Source organism: Rhinatrema bivittatum, chromosome 2 (assembly GCF_901001135.1).
Source record: "Rhinatrema bivittatum chromosome 2, aRhiBiv1.1, whole genome shotgun sequence".
In the NCBI taxonomy this organism is placed as follows: Eukaryota; Metazoa; Chordata; class Amphibia; order Gymnophiona; family Rhinatrematidae; genus Rhinatrema; species Rhinatrema bivittatum.
The window spans coordinates 570,825,580-570,851,408 of NC_042616.1; the positions used below are offsets into that span (position 1 = coordinate 570,825,580).

Genomic DNA, 25,829 nt, shown 5'->3' on the forward strand with positions numbered 1-25,829 from the left:
AATACCAATAATGATTTTGCCAATCACTCAACTCTTAGGTCTCTCTCTGTTTACTCTAACTCTATTCAATGCTCAGTCGCTCTCCAAAAAAATGCACATCCTCAGTCAACCCTGACATCTGTGCAATCACAGAAACCTGGTTAAAAAATACAGACATTGTACTAACAAACCAGTTTACCACGCAATCTTACGACCTCTTCTCAGTCCCGACCCAAAAAAGGAGGTGGAGAGCTCCTCCTGGCAGCAAAAAAAGGACTAGGCATAACTTTACAACAATCAAACACCTCCACCAAACTAGAATTCTCCCTCTTTAAATCGGAACAACTTCAATTAGCCCTCATCTACACCCCACCAGGAACCTTAGAATCAGATCCCTCTCATTTGATTTAGCTTATAGCCAAACACATTAACGCTGATAAACCCGCAATAATCCTAGGAGACTTTAACCTACATGTGGATGCCTCTCCACAATCCATCAACTGCACAACAGTTCTCTCCTCACTCAGTCACCTGGGTTTCACGCAAATTGTCAACAGCCCCACCCACAAAGCAGGCCATACATTGGACCTCATCTTCATTAACGATAGCTTTACTATCCACTCCAACCTTACCTGCTCTCCTGTTCCCTCGTCAGACCACCAGGTCATCTACACGACCCTTGAGATCAAAAATCAACCACCTCAAGTCCCCACCAAATCCACTATCCACTTCAAGAAACCATGTTCACTAGACCTACTCAGCGATAAGTTATCCAAAGCACTAAACCAACTAGACCTCACAGACGCAACCACAGCAACCTCTTCATAGATCGATCTCATCAATAAAATTGCAGAACAAATCTGCCCAACATCAACCAAAACCATACAACCCGCACTAGACAACAGAAAACCTTGGTTTACCCCTGAACTCAAATTCCTCAAACAAACGCTAAAAAACCCGACCACTGCATCACATACCATCTACAAATCCCTTCTAAACACATACAGGAACGCCATCCTTAGAACCAAGAAAGATTTCTACGCAAAAAAAATCCACAACTTCATTTTTGACTCAAAGGCACTTTTCTCCTACGTCTCTTCACTTACCAAACCTTCTCCTCCCACCATTCCAGACCACCAAGCACTCAACAAAGCCAACGAACTCGCAGATTATTTCAAGGCTAAAATCTCCAACCTTACCTATTCTCTCTCAACCAACAACCTTCCCACAATTCACCATCTCATAACCCTGCCTCATCAAAACTCTTGTCTTGAATCATTGGAGCCCACCTCTTCACTAGAGATAGAAAATACACTCAAGAAACTCAAACCATCCTCCCACCCATCAGACCCATTACCGACAAACTTGATCACCGCCATCCCGAACACCATCTAAAAACCTATTTCTGAAATTAACAACACATCTCTATCTCAAGGCTTAGTACCCAACCAGTTAAAATTAGCAATCCTCAAACCTCTGCTAAAAAAACCAAACGCCTCTCCTTCGGATCCAGCCAACTTCTGACCAATCGCAAACTTACCTCTCATTGCCAAATTGATGGAAAAAGTTGTCAACAAGCAACTTTCAGAATACCTGGAAGACATTAACATTCTGTCTCCAGCTCAGTATGGCTTTCGCAAATCCTTAAACACCGAATCTCTCCTACTATCACTCAGACACCATCCTCGTAAACATGGAGAAAAACCAATCCTACCTGCTCATTCTTTTAGATTTGTCTGCAGCTTTTGACACGGTAAAACACACAATACTTAGAGAACAACTAGCCAACATTGGCATCAAAGGCTCAGCTCTCAGTTGGTTTCAGTCCTCCTTGAGCAACAGGTTCTACAAAGTCAGGATAAACAAGGAATCTCATCCCATACTCACAGACCAAGGTGTCCCTCAAAGATCTTCACTTTCACCCACACTCTTCAATATCTACCTCCTCCCCCTCTGCCACCTACTCGCAAACCTTAAGCTTACCCATTACCTCTATGCAGATGACATACAAATCCTTATCCCGATTACAGAATCCCTTCAAAAAACGATCTCATATTGGAATGACTGCCTTCAGCCAATTAAAGATCTACTCTCTAGCCTCAACTTAGTTTTGAATGCCAATAAAATGGAAATGCTCATTATCTCCCATGACCCCACCACCATCTCATCAAGCTCCTCTCAACCAACAAGCTCAAACATCAATTTCTCACCTGACGTCAGGAATCTAGGAGCCTGGCTAGACAACAATCTAAACCTAAAAAAGTTTATAAACATTACCACAAAGGACTGCTTTAACAAATTGCAAGTCCTCAGAAACTGAAATCCCTCCTTCACTTCAATGACTTCCGGATAGTACTTCAATCCATCATACTATCTAAGATCGATTATTGCAACTCTTCTACTCGGACTCCCCTCTAACTCTATCAAACCCTTACAGATGGTTCAGAATGCCGCGCTAGAATCCTCACAAACTCCAACAAAAGAGAACATATCACTTCAATCCTCCATAACCTTCACTGGCTTCCTATCAAACACAGGATCCTCTTTAAAGTTCTTACAATCATCCACAAAGCGACACACATCCTCGCCCCCATCATGTTAAGCACACAACTTCAACCTCATACATCCTCCAGACCCATAAGAAGCGCATACAAAGGCACACTGTATGCCCCGCCTGCAAAAACATCACTAAGGAAATGAGCACTATCCTCAGCAGGCCCCCACCAATGGAACGCGCTCCCTCCAGATCTACGACTGGAACCAAGTCATCAGGATTTCAAAAAAAAGCTAAAAACCTGGCTCTTCCGCCAAGCCTTCCCAGACTCTTAATACCGCCCAGATGTCTTGATAACTCAATAAGGAAGTTCATGATTGAGTTTATCTTATTCGGTCATCACTATGCTCATCCTCTGCCTTAGCCCCCCCCCCCTTTCAAAAGGGTCTCTCCCCACCCTCTTTCTACACAATACACCTCCCCTCCTTTTATAACTTGAATACTACTTTAGGCATTTCCCAGGTCTAATGCCTATAACAAATTTCAGCACAGAGCGATTTACGCAAGCTCGTGTACTCACACTCCATATAGTCCATAGTCTGTCACGTTGTCTTTTCCCATGCGCCCTTTAAGCTACTTTGTTCAATTGGTTTTTGTAATCTGTACCATTATCCTGAGTTCATATGCTCTTTGCAATCTTTACTATTACACAGAGTTCAAATTTTCCCTGTAACTATGCTATGTTCCATTTTGTACTTTGTTATATTTTTCAATGTAAAGCCCCCCTCCTTTCTTGGGCTTACCGAGTCAAAATGTTCTCTGTAACTGTACCATTATACCGAATTCAAATGTTCCCTGTAACTATACTACGTTCAATTTGTACTTTGTTCTATTGTTCTATGGAAAGCCCCTCCCCCCCTTTTTTGGGCATTTCACTGTTTTATGTAAACCAGAGTGATTTGTATTTCATACAAAAACCTCGGTATATAAAAATTAAAAATAAATAAATAAAATAAATCTTGTCGTCCAGCATTGTCTAAACAATAGTGGGCTGTAAAGGTATGGAGAGAACTCCAGGTATCAGCCCTACAAATATCAGGAAGCAGCACAGAGCATAGGTGCGCTACTGAAGTTTTCATGGCCCTGACAGAGTGTGCTTTCACACGGCCTTGAAGTGGAAAGCCTGCTTGCTGATAGCAAAAGGATATGCAGACCACTAACCAGAAGGAGAGTCTGCTTACCTACAGGTTGCCCCAATTTGATGGAATGGAAAGAAACAAATGAGTACTTTTCCTGTGGGCAGCTGTACAGTCTAGATAGAACACTAGAGCCTATTTACAGACAAGGGTATGCAGAGCCTCTTCTCCCGGGTTAGAATGGGGCCTGGGAAAGAAGGTGGGTAGAATAATGGATTGATTGATATGAAACTCAGATACTACCTTAGATAAAAAACTTAGGGTGAGTGTGGAGTACTACCCGGTCGTGCAGAGGTTTAGTGTAAGGCGGATAGGTAACTAGGGCCTGTAACTCACTAACTCTGCGAGCGGATGTGATTACCAAAAGAAAATTCACTTTCCATGTGAGATAGCAAAGATCACAGGATTGGAAAGGCTCGAATGGTGGTTTCATGAGCCGACCCAAAACTAGATTGAGGTCCCAAGAAGGGGCCGGAGGGCGCAGTGGAGGCTTGAGGTGGAGCAAGTCCTTAAGAAAACATGTTACAAGGGGTTGTACTGACATAGGAACATCTCTGACACCTTTATGGAAGGCCGCCACCACACTGACATGCATTCTGATGGAGGAAATTTTTAGACCTGATTCTGACAAGTGCCAGAGATAGTCTAGAAACTTCATGGTGGAACAGGTAAAGGGATCAAGGGACAGAGGAACACTATGATTTAAACCTGTTCCATTTGTAAAGATAAGATTTTCTCGTGGAAGGCTTCCATGAAGCAATCAGGACACGGGAAACTGGCTCTGAAAGGTTAAGTGGCTGAAGGATTAACCTTTCAACATCCAGGCAGTCATGGACAAAGCCTGAAGATTGGGGTGGCGTAGGCACCCGTCGTTTTGAGTGATCAGAAGCGGGTCCTTTCCCAAGGGAATGTGCCTGCGAATGGAGAGGTCCCGAAGGATCGGAAAACACACCTGGCACGGCCAGTGAGGTGCTATCAGGATCATGCTTCCTTTGTCCTGATGTAACTTCACAAGAGTCTTCGAGAGAAGTGGAAGTGGAGAGAATGCATATAGGAGACTGGTCGCCCATGAGAGGGAGAACGCATCTCTTGGTTGTGAGTGTTGGCTGCGAGTGAGAGAGCAAAAGTTCTCTACTTTGCAGTTTTGAGGTGACGCAAAGAGGTCTATGCGAGGATAACCCCAGCGTTGGAATATTGAGTCTGCCACTGTGGGGTCGAGGGACCACTCATGCGGTTGAAAGGTGCAGCTCAGCTTGTCTGCCAACACATTGTCCACTCCCGGCAAGTAGGTGGCCTTGAGGTACATCGAGTGGGAGAGGGCCTCCACCCATATCTGTGCTGCTTCCTGGCACAGTAGGTAGGAGCCCGTTCCTCCCTGTTTATTGATGTACCACATGGCCACCTGGTTGTCCATCTGTATTAGGATGACTTGGTTGGACAGGCAATCTCGAAACACCTTGAGAGCATATCTGATTGCTCGTAACTCCAGGAAATTGATTTGGTCTTTGGCTTCCTCTGGAGACCAAGCTCCTTGGGTTTGTAAATTGGCCACATGTGCTCCCCAACCAAGGCTGGAAGCATCGGTGGTGAGAGTTATTTGAGGATTTGGAGCCTGGAAGGGCAGGCCTTGTAGGAGATTGATCTGATTTTTCCACCAAGCCAGAGACTGGCGGAGTGGGTCGGTGACATGGACAATGGTAGACAGTGGTTGGACGGATTGAGTCCCTTGTGACCTTAGAGTCCACTGCATGACTCTCATGGCCAAGTGGGCCATCGGGGTAACCTGTACTGAGGATGCCATGTGTCCCAGCAGGATGAGAAAGTAACGTGCAGTCGAGCGGTGTTGAGAGCTGGTGTGCGAGAGAAATGAGTGAGCGAGAGAAATGAGTGTGCGAGAGAAATGAGTGTGCGAGAGAAATGAGTGAGCTCGCTGTCGAGGCAGAAAAGCCTTTGCTTGAAAGGTGTCCAAGTCTACCCCTATGAAGGACAAATTTGAGATGGGGACTAAGCAGGATTTTGCGTAATTGACTAGAAATCCTAGCGAAATCAGAGTGTGTAAGGTAAGTTGTAGGGACGACAGAGCAGCTTGCTGTGTAGGAGCCCTGATCAACCAGTCTAGATAGGGATAGACGTGAACACCTTGGGTCCTGAGGAAGGCTGCTACTACTACGAGGCACTTGGTGAAGACAAGGTGCAGATACCAGGCCGAATGGTAGCACTCGGTACTGATAGTGCCTGGGGCCTACCAGAAATCCCAGAAATCTGCGATGAGATGGAGTTATCGCAATGTGTGTGTATGCGTCCTGGAGGTCTATAGAACAGAGCCAGTCTCCTCTTTGCAGAAGAGGAAGGAGGGAACCCAGGGTCACCATCTTTTATTTATTTATTTTAACATTTTCTATACCGACCTTCATGACAAGATTCATATCAAACCGGTTTACATGGAACTTAGGGACTAACTAAATAACCATGTAACAGGAAGGCCAAAGCATATGGAACTCATAACTAGGATATTATATAAGGCTGCAATCCATGTGAGAAATCTAGTTTTATTTAAGGATTTTCTATTCATTTTAATATTTATCTAGCTTTTATTCTTTTAATTACTATTTTATCTTATTTTATTGATGTTTTATTGTATTTTCTATTTCTTATTTTTATTGATTGAATATGTAAACCGTAAAGATAGATCCTTGTGTTCTGAATCACGGTATATAAGAAATGCATAAATAAATAAATAAATAAATAAAACAGTTACATATAACAGGGAGATTGAACTTGGGAGCTAGAGTAGCCAGGAAGTAAAAGGAAAGCAAAAACTAGAGGTTGAGTACAAATGTATATACTGGGGCTGGACAGGGAGTCTAGCCAATTAGGCTGAGTCTGATTGAGAAGTATGTTGATATGTTAGCACTTAAGGGAAGGCTTGGAGGAAAAGCCAAGTCTTAAGTTTTTTTCGGAAGGTTAGAAGGCAGGGTTCCAATCTTAGGTCAGTCGGCAAGTTGTTCCAGATGACGGGGCCCGCTGTGGAGAGTGCACGTTCTTTGGTGGAAGTTAGACGCGTGAATTTAGTTGGTGGGACTTGAAGGGTCCTTTATATGCTTCTCTGATGGGTCTTGCGGATGAGTAAAGTTTGAATGGGATCTGAAGATCTAGAGGTAGTTGATTGTGGATGGATTTGTGGATTATGGTGAGTGCCTTGTGCAAGATTCTGTATTTTATTGGCAGCCAGTGCAGGTTTCGGAGTATGGGAGTGATGTGAGCTCCCCGGTTAGTGTTGGTTAAGATTCTAGCTGCTGCGTTCTGGAGAATCTGTAGTGGTTTGGTGGCGGAGATAGGGAGCCCTAAGAGGAGAGTGTTGCAATAGTCAGTTTTAGAGAACAGTGTTGACTGGAGGACAGTTCTGAAGTCCTGGAAATGAAGAAGGGGTTTGAGTCTTTTCAGAGCTTGAAGCTTATAGAAACAGTCCTTGGTGATATTGATGATTGCTTTCTTTAAGTTCAGATGTTTATCAAGGATTACTCCTAAGTCTCTTACTTGAGTGGTCTGGGGGATAGGGAGCTGTCCGAATGGTCAGGGGAGATAAGAAGGATTTCTGTTTTGGCTGCATTAAGAACCAGGTTCAGGCTGGTGAGTACGCAGTTAATGGATTTAAGGCAATTCTCCCAGTAGTTAAGCATTTTTGGAAGGGATTCTTTTATAGGGATCAAGATCTGAACGTAGTCTTGAACTTTTCTCATTGGAGGTACTTGAGGGCACGCAAGTCCAGAACTGGACGAATGCCTCCTGATCTTTTGGGGATTAGAAAGTACCAGGAATAGAATCCTAGGCCCTGTTGGGAGTAGGGCACTGGTTCAATTGCTTTCGACTGGAGGAGGAGGGAGACCACCTGTTCCAGGAGTAATGAGTGGTCGGATGTTCCCCATGTCTGCCGAGGTGGGAAATCCGGTGGGATAGAGAAAGTTCAGGTGATAAACCCCGAGAGATTATGGCAAAGACCCACTGGTCCGAGGTGATTGTGCCATTTCATCAACATATGGCGCACAATCTACCTCCCATTGGTATCTGTGGCAGTGAAAGCTGGCTGCTGCTCTCTATGCAGGAGTCAAAAACAGGAAGCAGGGCCCGGCTGAGGAGCTGCTTGCGGCTTTTGATTAGGAGGTTGACGAGACTGGGCCTTCTGGAAGGGTCTCGTAGAACGACTTCTAGACTGTGGTGGATAGGACTTCTTTGGACGGAAGAATTACTTTTTGGTGTCCTTCCTGAATGGTTTAGAGGAATACTCAGGAGGCAGAGAGAGTTGGGCGAACGGTCTCATGATGCTCTGAGTTCTGCCACCGTCCGCTGGATCTGTTCACCAGATTGTCTCCTATGCAAGGCAGATCGGACAATCTGTCTTGTACTTCAGGGTGCAAGTCCGAAGACTTAAGCCAGGCCCATCTTCTTGCAGAAATGGCAGCTGCAGATACATTGGAAGCGGTGTCGAAGATATCGTAAGAGGACCTTATTTTATGTTTCCCCACTTCAAAACTTTTGTGAACCAGGTTTTGTAGCTGTCCTGGAATTGCCGAGGCAGGGACTCTGCAAAGTCCTGTATCTGCTTGAATAAGACCCTATTATGCTGGGTCATATAGAGCTGGTTAGAGGCGATCCGAGAGTTGAGCATTAATTCCTGGAAGACACGCCGGCCAATGGCATCCAATAATATCTGTTCCTTACCTGGGGGAAGGAAGAGTGGGGTTTTGAGCGTCGTGACCTCTTTTGGGCAGATTCTACAACCACAGATTGGTGATCCAGCTGAGGTTTTTCGAACCCTGGGGCTGACTGGACCAAGTCAGTGGTATCTGCCTTTCGGTTAACTGGAGCTACCGAACCAGGGTGTTCCCAATTCTTTTTGAGAAGATCCAAAAAAACCTCCATCCCTATCTATCAGGTTATTTCCTTGGGAGCATCCAGTTATTTCCTTGGGAGCATCCAGGTTATTTCCTTGGGAGCATCCAGGAATAACCTGGATGCTCCTTGGGAGCATCCAGGTTATTTCCTTGGGAGACACCAGATGATAGACACCATCATCTGGTGTCTATCATCTTGCTCAGTCTGTAATTGGAAGGGAACCAACTCAGACATTTCCTTCACAAAATTTATGAAGGACAAGTCCTCTGGAGGAGAACGCTTCCTGCTTTCAGCAGGAGAAGGTGGTGATGGTAAATCATCGGTGTCTGGAGACGAACTGTCAGTCCAGGTGTCATAGGAATCAGCACCTGTCTCTCTAGGAACCTGAGAAGGACGGGACGAAGGTATTCCTGAAGGTCCTGGTCTAGACTCTGAAGGCAGAGGGAAGTATTGGAGGCACCGCTGAAGGCATCGAGGGCAATGATGGATGGATCGGTGGCCCCGATGGCTGCATCGGCATCAATAGCTGAGGCATCGGCAGGACTCCCGATGGAGGAAGACGGAACGGTGTTTCTCCTCCAGATGACAGAGTAAGTGGAGAAGGCATCGGAGCCACCGGTGACCCAGGATCCATCGGTGGAAAAGTGGCTATAAGCGTTTCCATCTTCGAGAGCAGCAGTGCCAATGCTGCTGGAATAAGATCGGTGGTCGGTTCCACAATCAGCACCAGTGTCTGTGTTGGAGGAACCTGGAATCTGTGCATCGCCTTATCATGGTCTCCTGAACCATTGGTCCAGCTCTTCACGGAGATCTGGAGCAAGCAGCCCTGGCTCCGGAAGGGGAGAAGGAGGAAGAGGCATAGCCGGAGGGACCACCGTTAAAGGCGGAGTCGCGGCTCCCAATACCCGTCCGGGTGAGGGTTACCTTGGTGACCCGGTCCCAGAAAGGGTCGATGCCTTTTCTGGACGGAGTTTCTTCGATGGCGGTGTCAATGATTTTCCTTCATCGATGGTCCGAGGCTTTCGGTGTCGATGCTACTCTCTACGATCCCCTCGATCATGAGGGGAAGTAGAGGTAGTTGATGGCCGGGAAGTCGATGCCGGACGGTCACAGGCCGGTGCCCAATGCTGGCGCGAAGTGGACGGCACCGGTTCGGACGACGTTGAAGCAATAAACTGCGGAGTTTGAGCACGGAAAAGAAGTTCCATTTTCTCCATTCTGGCTTTGCGACTCTTTGGTGTCATTAAGGCACATTTGATGCAAGTCAGGACCATCATCATGCTCACACCCAAGGCACATTACACAGACCTTATGGGGGTCTGTTATGGACATTGTGCGAGTACAGTCAGGGCACCGACGGAACCCCGACACCATGGCCTTTGAAAATTGAGCCGCGGTGCGGTCGATGGCCCGTAAGCCACAAGGGCCAAACTCGACGGGAATCGACCGAAAACAGGTAAGGGACTTAACAGAGTACCACAGAAGCAAAAATTTCAAAAAAGGGGGACCTCTGTGGGGTGTAAACGTTTTTAGTAATTCCGTGAGGAAAATTCCTGTCAGGAATCTCTGTGGAGCTCCTTAATCAGCGTTGCTACTGCTGCGTGGAAAAAAAGATGACTGACGGGGGACCCCTGTTACCTGCAGGTTTGGTGCCATGCTGGGCATGGCCAGTAGTTGCCAGTCAAAGTTCTAGAAACTTTGACAAAAGTGTTCCATGATTGGGCTCCATCCTGTGATGTCACCCATATGTGAGGATTACCATTCTGCTTGTCCTGTGAGAAAAAAAATTTAACATTAAGATACAATGGACTAGCCTGCTGACTTATGGAATATCAGGGTTTAACTTTAAAGGCCAAGCTTTCATGCCCCAGCCCAGCCAGGGATGCCACAAAGGCAACATTCACATTGCACAGAGGAATCTAGAGTGCATATACCCCAGAATCAAAGTACATCCTAGTTTGTAGCCCCTGGCCAACCACCATCAGTACAATGGCAGAAATAAGAAGTTGGCTACTGAATGAAAAAGAAGCCCAGGTAGCTGAAAACCAATATCTATAGTGTTATGACCCACAGGCCAATTCCACTTGGACTGCAACCCTTAAAAGAGTAGAAGAAAAACTAGAGGGTCAACGATATATCATTGCATAGAAATGAATATATAGGAAAATTATGATGGAAAAAAGTTATACCTTGCATATCTTCAAGAGGCAATATCTCCAATGAAGTATCCAGACTGTGACTAGAGAAATAAGCTGCAATCTCTTTAGGCACATCATATACTAATTCTGTTTCTTTCAGGTGAGATTTATGGAGAATACCTGACGCTCGATTAGTTTCTATAAAATGTAGGTCTTTTCTGTAGAGAGAGAATGTTACATTTTACATTGTTATTTTTTTTTTTTTTGAAACTTTCTTTATTGAACTTTTAACTTACAACAGATACATGTCCAACCATAGGTTAGTAAAGCCATAATACAAATGTTTCTCCCCCCCCCCACCGGTATTCAGCCAGCGAAGGTCAGAGAGTCCAAGAAGTCGTCGAATTTTCAATAAGATGATAATCGGTGCTTATGTGCCGGGTCGCCATGCATCCGGTCGTCGTATAAGGCCTGGGTTTCACATGGGCCGACAGTATAGTCTGGCATGTGGCTGGCAACATCTTTTCAGCATGTCACGAAACACCAAATTTTCAGCGCACTCTGGGAGTCAAGTACTCCTTAAAAGCTGCCCATAGAGTATTGATTTGTACAGATCTCTTTGGTGTATATTGGGTAATAATGGCATGCTCCAAGGAGCACAGCCGTACCATCCGCCTAAACCAATGTTCATGGCTGGGGGTATCAGTATTTATCCAGTTTTTTAATATGACCTGCTTTCCCACCAACCCCGCTCTCATAATAAAAAGAGTTTCTGAGGTAGATAATCGTGGGTAAGTCGAATCTGCCATCCCAAACAGCCATAGATTGGGATTAGGCGGTAAGGTCTTTTTCAGGATGATGGAACAGATATGACATAAATGCTTCCAAAATACGGTAATCTTGCTACAGTCCCAAAAACAATGAAAATAGGTACCATTCCTGTGTGCACATTTTTGACAATGTGGTGTGTTTGCCAACTTCATTTGATGTGCTCGAATAGGGGTAATATAACTCATCCAAAGAAATCTGTACTGTGTTTCCTGTATACATACATTCTCAGAAATAAACTTCAAATCTGTAAAACATTTTTCAAATTCAACAGACGTTAATGAGAACAGTGACCATGCCTGCCATCGGGGATATAAAGATTGTAAAGGAGATAATGCTGCATACTCCCCTATCTCCTTGTAGAAATAAGAAACAGATTGTTTTCTGGTGCCCCCCGCCTGAATTAGGTGCCGTAAAATGTTACTTGGTTGTGTGTCTGCCGCTGTCTGCCTTCTCGTTCCTATGTAATGGGAGGTTTGGAGGTAGGCGTAGTAGTCTGACATGGGTAGGGAGTACCTCTGTTGGAGTATTGAAAACGCGAGTAGGTTTCCGGTTAACCTATCGGTTAAATCCGTAAAGTATGTAAGCCCCTGTTGGTGCCAACGGTGAAAATTTCCACCGGCCTTCCCCGGCTGAAATAGATCGTGCCCCCTGATGGTAAGAAACTGGTCAATAGGGTTCTGTAAGTTACCTATTCGACAGAGCGTCCGCCAGGCCTGCCTACAGGTCCATAGCAGAATCTGTGGTTTTATGAGGGGAGAAATCATGGGAGTGGGAATTAAAATTAGTGGGTTAAGGGTTTGGACCCCATACCATTCTAGTAGGCACTCATGTGGGGAGACCATGGATGTTGCAAAAAGCCAGTCTTTGATATATCGTATGGAGCATGCTAGGTTATAAAACAGCAGATTTGGACAACCAAGTCCCCCTTTGTCTGTGGCGGTCATCAATATAGTGGTGGGAATGCGAGCCTGCTTTCCCCGCCAAAGAAAAGAACGTAGGGCTTGTAACAATTTTCGGTGGTCTTTTTTTGAGATCCACAGTGGAGCTAATTGAAGCACATAGAGCCATTTTGGCACTAGGACCATTTTAAAGAGTTGTATGCGCCCCACCAGTGAAAGTGGTAAACCTCTCCACCTCCTAAAAGTGGATACTGTTTTCTCCATCAATGGATGAACGTTGGCTGCATATAGGTTAGATATTTTCACTGGGATACGTAAACCTAGATATTTCAATTCCCTGTCCGCCCATCGGAGAGGAAAATCTGTGCCCCATTTATGACGTAAAAGACCTGTGACATCCAGAGCCCCCGATTTTGCGTAGTTGACCTTTAGACCCGCAAATGAGCCATAGTGGTCTAAGTACTCAAGGACAGCTGGTAAGGATATCAACGGTTGTGTGAGATACACTAAGAGGTCGTCCGCGAACCCCGCTATTTTAAATATATGGTTAGGCCCTCCGAATCCCTTCACTAGCTTACTGCCATCGATTTTCCGTAATAGGGGGTCAAGAGCCAATATATATAGCATGGGGGACAAGGGGCAGCCCTGGCGGACACCCCTCTGAATAGCGATACCTTCCGATAAGTGACTGTTGACCAGCATATGGGAACTAGGGTTTGTATATAATAAGGATAAATATTGCATAAACTCACCCCTCAGCCCAAAACGAGAAAGAACAGAAAAAAGGTAAGGCCACGCCACACGGTCAAAGGCTTTTTCTGAATCAAAGCCAACAGCCATCGCTGGGATTGTCTGGGTTTGGCAGATGGTCATAGCTGTTAGTAGCTTAACGATAGTCAAGGCTGGTTTTCGACCCGTCACAAAACCAGTCTGGTGTTGGGAGATCAGACAAGGGAGAAGCACCTTCAATCTCTCCGCGAAAACCTTGGCCAGGATTTTGAGATCACAATTTAACAACGATATAGGTCTGTAGGAGGCCGTGCGTTTTGGATCCTTCCCTGGCTTTGGAAGTACGATAATATGCGCCGTATTAAAAGATGTGGGGAAACTGCCCTTCACCAAGCCCTCTGTAAAGTAACTAGTCAGATGCTCACCTATATATGGGGACATTATTTTATAAAAATCGTAAGAGAAGCCGTCAGGACCAGGAGATTTTCCCGTTTGTGTGGCCGAAATTACCTGCATAATTTCAAAGGTTTGCAGAGGGCGATTCAAAAAATCGCGTTGTGAGGCTGAAAGCATGGGTATCCTAATATCCTTGAAAAATTCATTTTCCGCAGTCTCGTCCGCTGGAGCCTCAGATGTGTATAAGGTACTAAAGTACTGTCGAAAGAGCTCACTAATCTCGGGCTCACTGTAAACATCCCTCCCAGATTCAGAGATTAGGCTAGGAATAAAGGACTTTTTCCTCTGTGGTTTTATTAAATGTGCCAGCAAACGATTGGGCCTATTACCAAACTTAAAAAGAGATTGCTGGCCTTTCCACAAATAGGCTTGTGCTCTGGTATCTAGTAGCGTATTCAACCGTCCCAATATACTATAGAACGCATGCCTATGTTCGTCGGTATTTTGACGGGTTAATGCCTGTTTTGCCTTTCCCAGTAAGGTTTCAAGATTTAAAATTGACTGTGTTATATTTTTGTTACGTGCATGGATGTACGAGATAATCTCACCTCGGAGGACGGCTTTTGCTGTGTCCCAAAAGAGATGGATATTGGGCATATGTTGTTGATTATTATTAACATAATCCAACCATCTTTCTTTAAGGAAAGCCTGAAATCGAGAATCATCCTTCAAAAAATGTGGAAAGCGCCATACCCGATGACCAGAGCTCGGTCCGGGGGGTCGGATCTGGATAGAATTGAGTGTGTGGTCCGATATGGCGAAAGTTTCTATCTGAGCCTTTGAAATGGCAAAAAACTCCTGTCTAAACACCAAGATGTAATCAATGCGGGACAGTGTGTGGTGGGATCTCGAGATATGAGTATAGTCCCTTTCATTGGGATGCAAGGTTCGCCATACATCGAGAAGATCAAGGTCGTGGCACAAGTAGGCGACTCCCTTTAGTCCACCCCCTGTAAGTGGCAGTTGGGAAGAGCTTTTATCCAAGGAAGCATCGTGTACACCATTAAAATCTCCCACCACATACTGTGTGCCCTGAGAGTATGTATCTGTAACAAGTTGCTTATCTGCTCAAAAAACTTATGATTATAAACGTTAGGGGCATATATGTTACATAGTCACAGGTTTATTATTCCAGTTCCCTATAACAAGAAGGTATCGCCCAGCCGGATCTACAATAGTCTTAGAAATTTGGAAATGTGTTTTTATTCACCAAAATCGCCACTCCAGACTTACGCTGCGTCGCCTCTGCGTAAATGCATGTGCACACCCAGTCCCTTTGAAGCTTTTCACTTTCGCTTTTAGAGAGGTGTGTTTCTTGGAGACAGGCTACGTCCGTGTTCAACCGTTTTAAATGGGCCAGCACTTTTTTGCGTTTTATTGGGTTACCCAGTCCATTAACGTTCCACGACACCAAAGTGGGCATTATGTGGACCTAATTAGGGTAAGTTGTTGGCGGGTCTGAGAAGAAAAATTAACATCTAGGGATGGCCTCCAGCCTGGCCTTCCCGTTCCCCATTCCCCAGCAGGTGTATATGAAGGGTAAGGACCCCCTCTCTTTACCATAGCACGACCGTCCCAAAATGCAAGTAAAACACCGAAGTTGACCCTCTGTAGTGACACAATAATCAACAATCCCTGACCTCTCTTGTCTCCCAGCCCCCCCCCCCCCCCCGCTTTTCCCTCCCCCTCCCCATCTCCCCCCCCCCCCCTTCCCCATTTCCAAACATAACAGTACTTCTCCAATTTGAACTGGAGACATGGAGACCCGCTTGATGTGTCCGGGGTTACCACTTCACCAAATAGTGCTCATAACCAAACACAAGAGTTGTAAAAAACAAAAACAGTTCCTTTTTTTTTTTTTTCTCTTAGCCGAGTGCCTGAGTTCACAATATCCCAGTAGCCGAGAAAGCTGTGAGTCACAGTTATGCTAGCATGCAAATTCCTAGGGTACAATTAGCCACAGGCCGCGTGTTCTAGCTCTCCTCTATGCATTCCCCAAAGAGGGTAGGTTTATCCGCCTCTGTACTCGGGGATTAGGTCACAATTTCAGGGTACGTTTTGGGCAGACGTGTCGTCAGGCCGAGGAGATCAAGGAGGCCAACAAAAACGAAAAACACCACCTCGTCCCCCGGGCCCGATCCGTTCGCCTGCAAGGCCCAAAACGCCATCCAGTGGTGCTGCACAAACGCTGCTCGTCCAGTCCGGCGCCGCCCTCGGGAAGACTCCCCTGGATTGCGCCCTCTCGCCCCAAGAGCCGTCATGCCGATCGGGGTCGTCTCAATAGGCTTGGCTCGCCAGGAGGGGCCCCAGCTTTCGCCCCATGCTCAGTCGTGGGTTTGTGGCCTACCTTTACAGTATTATTTTTGTTTGTCCTCTTTTTTGTCTCTCGGACCCATCCTCCGACGGCTGGGGTCGTTTCTTCTTGTCCTCCCCCCTTATGGCGGGGCTCAAGCGATGGCGGGAAACGCAGCCTCAGTGGGAGTCCGGAAAGGTTAACAACACGTTAAGGGGCCAAAAACAAATATCCGGGGCACGTATTGCTGCCCATGTCCAAAGGAGAGAAAGCGATGAAATAGTAATAATAAAAAAAAAAAAAAAAAAAAAAAAAAAACTTTTCCTCCTCTGCCGGCCTCGTCTCGGCCTAGGTAACTATTTAATTAACAGATATCTTGTCGAGAAAAGCTTTTGCTGCTTCTGGTTTCTCAAAGAGATGGCTCTTATCCTCGTGCCAGATGCGGAGCCGAGCGGGGTAAAGCAGTGAAAATTTAATGCCTTGGTTATGCATGCGGGTGCAAACAGGGGAAAAACTGCGATGCAGCTCGGAAACTGCCGCTGAGAAGTCTTGAAAAATTCGTATTTTGTGCCCCTGATACTCGATGTCTTTGATACTGCGAGAGGCCCGCCAGATTTCCGCCTTGTGGGCATAGTTGTGGAGTTTCGCATTTACCAATCGGGGGTGAGATTGACCGTCTTTCCTTGCCCAGAGTCGACGAGCCCGTTCTATGCTCAATTTTCCAGTCAGATGCGGGAGTTTCAGAATCTCGGGTAGCCATTCAGCTAAAATATTGCACAGTGTCCTTTCCTCCACACTCTCCGGAAAACCTAAAAAGCGGAGATTCTCCCTTCGAGCCCTGTTTTCAAGTTCATCAATTTTTGAATGTAATTGTTTGAGCTGTTTCTCCGTGTCCGCCATCTTGCGCTCGGTTTGGAGCGCGTCGTCCTCCACGCTTGATATGCGATGTTCCATATGGTCAATACGGGGATTGAGATCAGCTAAAGTCTCCTTAACCTCCCCGAGCTGGGTAGTTATGGCATTTAGTTTTTCGTCCAAAGCTTCGCAGATTGCCAATTTGATATCTTCGATAGTCAATCCCGGGGAAGGGGCAGAGAGCTCTCCGTCTCCCGCGGCCGCCATTTTGGGGGAGGCAGTTTTCGGCTTTTCCTTTTCCTTTTTACCTCCCTTGGATGTCATCGGGGTGTTCAATTTGTTCATATATCTGGTGATGGACATGTGCTCTTCTCGCTGGTTAGGTTTTTATCTCGAGTCGAGGGTTATTTATATGCAGATGTAAAGCGGTATGTGAAGCGGGTCCCGGTGCTGGTAAGGAAACGTCCTACCAGCTCACCACATCACGTGATCTCCTACATTGTTATATTTTTAAAACAAACAATTTACTCAAGAGTGTATGTTTGAAAATAAAACTGCATTTCTTAAATGTACATTGCAAGAAATTACATGTACAACATTTGTGCCCTTGGACGGGGCACAAATGTTGAGGGTCTGGCATCTATGTGAGCTGAATGCATCTCTCTCCGGTTAGGGTTCAAATAGAGTTTGGGTTAAGCAGATGGTATAGTAGATCCTGATCCAGAGGCAGTAGGGGTACAGGATTTTTCTCTTGGGCTGGAACAGGGAAACCAGCCACTTGGAGTCTCTCCTCTAAACCTTGCCCCTCTCTCTATTGTCGATGCCAGAAGACAATATACACCCTAAACAAGGTCCACACCAAGATATATTCCAAAACAAACATTTCTGGGGTAATCAGCATAGCAAAATATTTACAAGATAGTAGATGACAGGAAAGGTTAGAGTCAACCAGCATTCACAGGCTTTCACAGCCATGATTCAGCTTTAGAAATATACAGATAGGCCTCAACCAATGGCACAAAACTCCAAGAGAATTTTTCCTATCTGTGAAAATGCTCTACTCTTGTCCTCACATTTGCTCTCAAAAGGTGTTGGTCACATGAGTGCTTGGCTGCTTGGACAGCCTCCTACAGCTTCCACAATGCTGGCCTGTAAATTACTCATTGCTGCTAGATTGGTTAGTGCAGTTAGTGTAGCTGGGTTCAAAAAAGGTTTGGATAAGTTCTTGGATGAGAAGTCCATTAATGGCTATTAATCAATTTTACCTAGGGAATAGCCACTGCTATTAATTGCATCAAGTAATCGCTAACCAACCTCTTTCCCTCTTCAACAATTCACCAACTCAAGCTACAAGGGAATCCTTGTGTGGTGGTAATCTTGTACGGAGGTTATCGATGAGGATAACCGATTTTGCAGTTATCCTTTCTTTTACCTCCGTCTATTATTCTTTTATTAAGGTCAAAAGTATTTTTTAAGGGTGCTCTTTTGTGTGATTTTTCTTAAAATCCCTTTTCCCCTGCTGCTTTTCCGACCCACTGCTAGTCTTATGTCATACTTATCAAGGTCGTCGCCTTTATTGATGTCTCATGGGTACGGAGCTGCTTGTCCGACACGGGCCATGTTTCGGCACGTGTGCCTGCTTCAGGGACTATGGGAGAGTGTGCTGTGTCCTGTATAGGGTTCACAGCATTCTAAAGTCTTGTCAAAAACTTCTGCTGTCTTCTCATGCGACGCCTTCTGTGTGTGAATTAATTGCATCAGTAGCATGGGATCTTCTTAGTGTTTGGGTAATTGCCAGGTTCTTGTGGCCTGGTTTTGGCCTCTGTTGGAAACAGGATGCTGGGCTTGATGGACCCTTGGTCTGACCCAGCATGGCAATTTCTTATGTTCTTATGTTCTTATCTTCAGCTATTGTTAAAGTATAGCTATCTCATGGCCTCTGCTAGACAAAAACCAGGCTATAAAAACCTCTGCCACTGCTCACAAAATAAAATTAACTCAGCATCTATCAAGGGCAGAGTGTGTCTGTCACACTCCAGGATTAAGGCCTCTACACCTCCTTTACCTCGTCAGGCCCCAAGGCACAGCAGAAACTAGTTTTGCTGCTATCACTGATTCAAATGGAAATGAATCCTTGCGTAAACAGCTGGGGCTGGCAATCAAACTGGGAAGCATCTCTCTGATGAAGTCTATTTGATAGTACTTAAGGATTCTGAATGTCATGGCTCCCTAATAAAAAGCTTTCTTTCAAAATTGGATGACTTAGAAAGTCAATACTAAACAAAACTTGACAACAGTGGGTTTTCCTGAAAAATCTGAGTATGGATCTATGGAGGTTTGTGTACATAAGCTGAAATGTTTTGTGAAGTTCCTCTTCCTTTAGGGTTATAGAGAATTTGCTCATATCCCTGGGTTTTGCACCAGCATCAGAAAGCAGACTTCATACTATTCTTACGAAGCTCTTGAACTTTAAGTACAGGGAGTTATTTCTGCAAGATGCAAGAAAAGTTAGACATTTCCTATAAATGAAATTGTATCATGCTTTTCTCCTAATTATAGCCTTCACTTGAATAAGAAAGGGTAGCTATTCGGATGTAAAGAAATGTTTGTATTCTCATAATAATCAGCAAATGATGCTAAACTCAAGGTCACTTGTAAACAAGAAAACATTCTACAGTGAAAGCACAGAAGTTCCTGACTTCACTTTCCAGAAGATCCAACATTTTCATCATCTGTTCCAAAGAAGGGTGAAGGCTTACATTTTCCTAAGAAATAATTCAAGAAATATAACCACCAAGTTTAGAAAGCTATTGCCTCGCTCATTAAAAATAACAACCTCTTCAGTAGCTATACTACTTTCAATTTTCTTCTCTTTCTGAATTGATAACTTATGGATCATGTATTTGTTGGACCTATTTGTTTTGATATTTTGACACTGGCCATGCCTGGGTTTGGAGTACCTATGGATTTATAAAGATCTTTCATGTCATGCTATCCAGGTTTTTTTTGACTGCAGAATGATGGTTATCTCGCTCACTGAAATTGAGTAGGGGCTGTTTTTTGTTCTCAATTTTTGTATTCAAAGATCACTTATGCAAATATTGTACTATGTCCCTTTTTTTCTCATTTTATGTAGAGGTGGTGTTAGCAATAATTCAGTAATGTGTATTTTGAGCATAAAATCAGGTTAGTGCCTTTGCTTTTTCTCCTCTCAAGTATTGTTTTTCCCAATGATAGTAACAGTAGCTTTAAAAAGTTACATCCTTTAATGTCCAAGCTTTGCAGTTTCATGTTGAGAAGGAAAGCAATTAAGTTAGAAAAGATGGATTCTGATATTTTTTGTAGGAAACTCATCTTGGCATAAACCAAGAACTCAAAATTACAGGCTCCATGGATAGGAGAAGGTTATTCTTTGGGGTGCTCTAAAAGTGCAGGTGCAGCAATAACTGAGGAAAAATGTACCTGTTAATTATTAAAAGTTGGACAGATAAGTCAGGTAGAGTGAAATATTTAGAAGTCGAATTGTGTGGTAGTCAATTATGTCTTGTTAAGTTATATTCCCTTAACAGAGGTCAGTTACAATTTCTTTCTGAAATTTTCAAACACAAGGGAAAGGTTACTAAGGCTCTTGTATTACTTGGTGGTAATCTTAACTGTTTCATTAGTGACTATTATGACAGATCAATGGGTTTGATGGATGATGTTCAGACCAAGTAAGCTTCAGGCTTTAGTAGACCAATATCTCGTGTGATATCTGGAGTCTGTGTAGCAATCAACTGCATAAAATTACTTCTTGGCTAACCCAAGTGTGTGCCTCAATTATTCAATGATAGAATCATTGGTCTGATCATGCCCCCTTGCACTTAGCAATCAATGTGATGTGTGCCTGAGTCTGAGACCAACATGGAGACTAAGATTGACCCAGAATCCTCTGTTGCCTTGGCCTGCTTGCTGTTCTGGCCATGTGAACCCAAAATGCCCTATTGAGCCTGACCTGGATAAATTCCAGGAAACTTCTAGACAGCAGCCAAAGCTGTCTAAAACTGATGATGAAAGGACATAGGGTCACAAAAAAGCAGAAGGCAAAGGTCAGAATGACAGGCTAAAATCTCAACTACAGTGGCACCAGCTTAAGCCATGAAGATCTCCCTGAGGATAATAAAATGACAGGGCAAAGGACTAATGGGAAGATTAATGTGACCATCAGGCAATTAGGCACCAATTTGAGAAGGGGATCAGGGTAACTTAGGTCTAATTTATCTTCTTTTTGACATGAGAAACTGTGTACATGATACTCCCATAGGTTCATGCAATTCAGGGATAGGCATACCACGGTTCTCAGCCAAGCCGAAGCTATCAGGATGAGGTCAGCAACGTCCACGATAAACTTCTTTATTGTTTGAGATGAGCAGGATTGAGAGGTAAGCATAGAGAAGCTCTCCCATCCATGATACAAGAAACGCAACTTGCACAAGTCGCTTTCTGCTTGGGTAAACGTAGCAGAATATCTGTACATTCCTGTTGTGCTCCACAGAGAAAAGATGCATGCATGGGAGGCCCCAAGCTGGAAGAGGTCCTCCGCCAAATCATGGCACAGCTCTCCCTGTGGATGAAAGATCCTGCTTAGTTTGTCTACTTTGGAGTTCTCCACCCTGGGAAGGTAGGTCACTTGAAGGATGGCGCACTCCTCCACCCATTCTAGTATGCGCACCTCTTCCCTGCACAACATCCAGGAACCAGGCCCTCCTTCCTTGTTTATGTAGAACATTGCAACCTGATTGCCCGTGTGGACCATGACTGTTCTCCCTTGTAGGAATCCCTTGAACGTGCATATGGCATTTGCAATCACTTGGAGCGCTATGAGGTTTATCTGTTGGACTCTTTCCCAGCGGGACCAGAGTCCTTGTGTCCATATTTGGTCCAAATAGGCTCCACACCCCTTGCTTGAGGTGTCTGTGCTGAGGATCAGCTGAAGAATTGGGGGGGGGGGGGGGGGCACGAAGCGGTGCCGTCAGAGAGCTGTGGGGCACAACCACCAGTGTAAGTCCATTCTCATGCTTCAGGTCAGACTTACTCACTGGGACAGCGGATGTGAGAGCTGTGTCCATTGCGCCTTCAGCCCCCATTACAAGCGTCACATGTGCCAACAGGTACGCAGCACCACATAGGTGGCCCCTACCATGTGGCCCAGAAAAATCAAGATCTGGCAGGCCAAGGTGTGAATAGAGACTCTCAGCTGAATGGCCAGGGTGCAGTGTGTGGGCCCAGTCTGCCAGAAGGAATGCTCTGCTCTGTGCGGTACTTATATGAGCCCCAATGAACTGCAGATTCTGCATTGGCTCAACACTGGACTTCTTGTAATTGATAACCAAGCCAAGCCACTCCAGGCATTGGATTGTGGCCTGTAGGCTGCTCTGAAGAGTTACAGGTTACGGTGCCACTATCAATCAGTCGTCGAGGTAAGGGAACAACTGGATTCCTTGCTTCCTGAGGTGGGCTACTGCTACCACTTAGCACTTGAAGACTCTCGGGGCACACGAGAAACTGAAAGGGAGCACCTTGTACTGGAAGTTGTGGGAAATATGCGCTTGCCAGCAAGCCATTTCATCAGGGTTTAAACATTAACTTCCCTTCTCCCTGACCTTTGCCTGAATAAAAGCATCACTTGTGCTTAAGTCTCTGCCAAGGAGAGGATACCTGACTTCATGTATTTCTCTGGCTTATAATTAATCCTGTTAGCCTGAAAGTAGGGCTGGGTGTTCCCTAGTCAGAGGCAGGACAAAGTCAGGAGGTATAGATTTCAGCAGCCAATGAGATGATCCGTGCACACCCCCTGAGCCAAAGCCAATAGTGTAGGGACTCGTCTGTTGCTATGGGAAAGTAGCCAATCATGTAATGTCACATCATCTGCCTTTGTATGAATGTACAATAAAAGGAAGAGCCTCGTGAGGGCTCACCCCTTCTCTCTTCCTGCCTGCCATGAAAGCTGACTCAAGTGTGTTCTATGCCTCCATATTCAACATCTGGTGAGCCAGACAGTGATGATAAACTCCATGCTTATTTCGGCTGGTCAAAGCTTAAGGTACATACCGTTCAACAGATGTGCAATCGTAATATTTTTTAAAAAGTACTTCTTAGTAAATTTTAAAGTATTTCTCTGCAAGTGTGTTCCCCACATTCGTGAGCATGGGCAATGATTTGACTGTACAGCAGAGGCTACATGCCAGGGAGCTGCAGAAAATAATCAATAATCATTATTTCATCACCAGAAGAAAAATAGCGCAAATCAGCCTGGGGGACTTAGAAAAATTAATAAGTGAAATAGCTTGCCGTTGCCCTTGGTATTCAATGGAGGCTGGAACTCTGAATATCCAGAACTGGATTTTAATCGGCAATTGTCTTCATACGGCTCCCAGAGCTCCCATAAAGCAAAGATTAATCTGGCAAAAATGTACAGAGGCCATCGAACACATAGAAAAAAAAGTTTAAAGACAGCAGTTTCAAACCATGTGCTTTTAGAAGCAGGCAGACTTAATCAGAATACCCTTCCCCCATCTTATGCTCAGTCTCCCTCAGAGACAGCAAATTCTTTGTATCAGCTCTCCATACCCACACCCAAGCCCATTCACACCTCTTTAGAAAAGCAACCCTTGAGAACAATTGAGCCACAACCTGGCCTGGGTGGGGCGACTAGCATTGAATTTCAGCAGAAACCGCAGAAAGAAAACTTTACAGAAGAAGAATTATTAGAAGGACTTCAAGCCTTCCCCATCACAGAAAAGAACCATGAACAAAGGGGGACAGAAAATGAAATAGAACATCTGGGGACACACACTCACATGGCTCCTGTGGCTTCCTCTGCGTCCACCTCAGAGAAAAGGCCCCAGGAAACTGAAAACACTGAGGTCAGAAAAACTAGCCTTCCTCCATCTTGCCTGCAACCCCCTTCCCCCACCAACCACTCCCTGTACCCTCATTTGCCATTGCCTGAGACAGTCATTGATTGTGCATCATCAATTTGTCCAGGTAAATTACCATCTCAAACCACTGCTCCCGGTAACAATTTATGTGCCGCGGTCAGCATGGGATTTCACCTAGAACATGGAAATCTCACAAGAGAGGAATTATTGAAAGGGATTCAAGCCTCTCCTATTACAAAAGGGATTAAAGAGCTGGGTGTGGCAGCAATAGAGTTGAGTGCCCGGAGTGCCATGAGCAGTGGCTATGCCCACAGGTCTTCAAAGAAATCAGCGTATAAGACCTTGAGCCAAACAGCTGCACTCCTGCGTTACAAGCAAAAAAAATATCAATATGAAAAAAAGGATTTAATTAGACTCCTGCGTTACAAGCAAAGAAAATATCACTATGAAAAAATTGATTTAATTATACACTTCAATGACCTATTGCAGACCAGATTAGGCGGCAAAGTAACTGTGCAGACAGTACAAATTTGGAAAAAATGGTTTCTCTTAGTCTTTGAAAGGAGTAGTTTCTCTTTGAATTCAGTTACAAAAAATCTGCATACTTTGAGAGTATTTTCCCCCACAAAGTATATGCAGAACCTTATGTTAAAAAACTGTACTGAAATTTGAACAGGTGTTTGTTGACCTGAAAACAGTTATCTCCAGGAGGTGCATAGGGATGTGAGAGTACACATCATTGAGATCCCTTTAAGGAATTAAGTGCCAAGCCTTTATTCAAGTCATCCTGCAAAAATTCCAAAATGAATGGGTTCTTGACCCAACAAGGAAAAGTACCTAGATCCTCACACCAGGCCTCAAACACTTACCAAACCCGCACACAGGTCAAAGAAATGGAGAGCTTTCTAGCTATTACAAGGTGGGAATCACTGCCACAGAGTATCCATGTTTCAGGAAGCAAGACCTTTCAAGGGCCATATCGTAAGAAAATAGATTCAAATCTTCGTGAAGAATAGGACCCTGCCGCAACAGATTCCTGTGTGCAGGAAGCCAAAGGGACGAATCCGGCAGGAGCCGCCGCAGATCTGCATACTACTGTTTCCTATATCAATCTGGACCAACCCAGTGCACCATCCCTCTGTGGCACTCGATCTTTCGGACTAATCTGGCCAACATGGACCATGAACAAAAGTCATACAGCAACTTGTCTTCCTACCACTCCTGCACCAAGGCATCAAACTCCAACGATTTCAGATCTCTCCTATGACCGAAGAATCAAGGAACTTTTGCATTAAGAACATAAGAAAATGCCATACTGGGTCAGACCAAGGGTCCATCAAGCCCAGCATCCTGCTTCCAACAGTAGCCAATCCAGGCCATAAGAACCTGTCAAGTACCCAAAAACTAAGTCTATTCCATGTTACCATTGCTAATGGCAGTGGCTATTCTCTAAGTGAACTTAATAACAGGTAATGGACTTCTCCAAGAACTTATCCAATCCTTTTTTAAACACAGCTATACTAACTGCACTAACCACATCCTCTGGCAACAAATTCCAGAGTTTAATTGTGCGTTGAGTAAAAAAGAACTTTCTCCGATTAGTTTTAAATGTGCCCCATGCTAACTTCATGGAGTGCCCCCTAGTCTTTCTACTATCCGAAAGAGTAAATAACCAATTCACATCTACCCGTTCTAGATCTCTCATGATTTTAAACACCTCTATCATATCCCCCCTCAGTCGTCTCTTCTCCAAGCTGAAAAGTCCTAACCTCTTTAGTCTTTCCTCATAAGGGAGTTGTTCCATTCCCCTTATTTTGTGAGAAGTTGCCAGCATGTCTAGAAACTGGAGACCCCAGTGACCCAGAATCAGCTCTGAAATGCCTCATTTGACAGTGCCCCTTCTCCTGGGTTCAGACTTTCCCAGCTGAGAAAGTCTGCTCTTACATTGTCTTTTCCTGCTATATGCAAGGCTGAGATTATCTGGAGATATAGTTTGGCCAATTCCTTAAGTTGATCTATCTCCTGCAACACTTGTTGGCTCTTGGGTCCATCCTGCCAATTTATTTAAGCCACAGTCTTTGGTTGTCTGACATTATCTGGACCACTCAACCCCGCAGCCTGTTGCTGAACTTCAAACATGCAAGCC

General features: G+C 44.8%; 1 protein-coding gene across 3 annotated transcripts in view; it reads right to left on the minus strand.

Moving 5' to 3' along the window:
- Positions 1 to 25,829, minus strand: part of CEP192 (centrosomal protein 192) — a 1,292,743-nt gene that overhangs the window by 1,177,622 nt on the left and 89,292 nt on the right. For all 3 annotated transcript variants that reach the window (XM_029590939.1, XM_029590938.1, XM_029590940.1), the window contains one exon: positions 10,752 to 10,918. In XM_029590939.1, the coding sequence (XP_029446799.1) occupies positions 10,752 to 10,918 (167 nt within the window). The remainder of the gene's footprint in view (positions 1 to 10,751; positions 10,919 to 25,829) is intronic.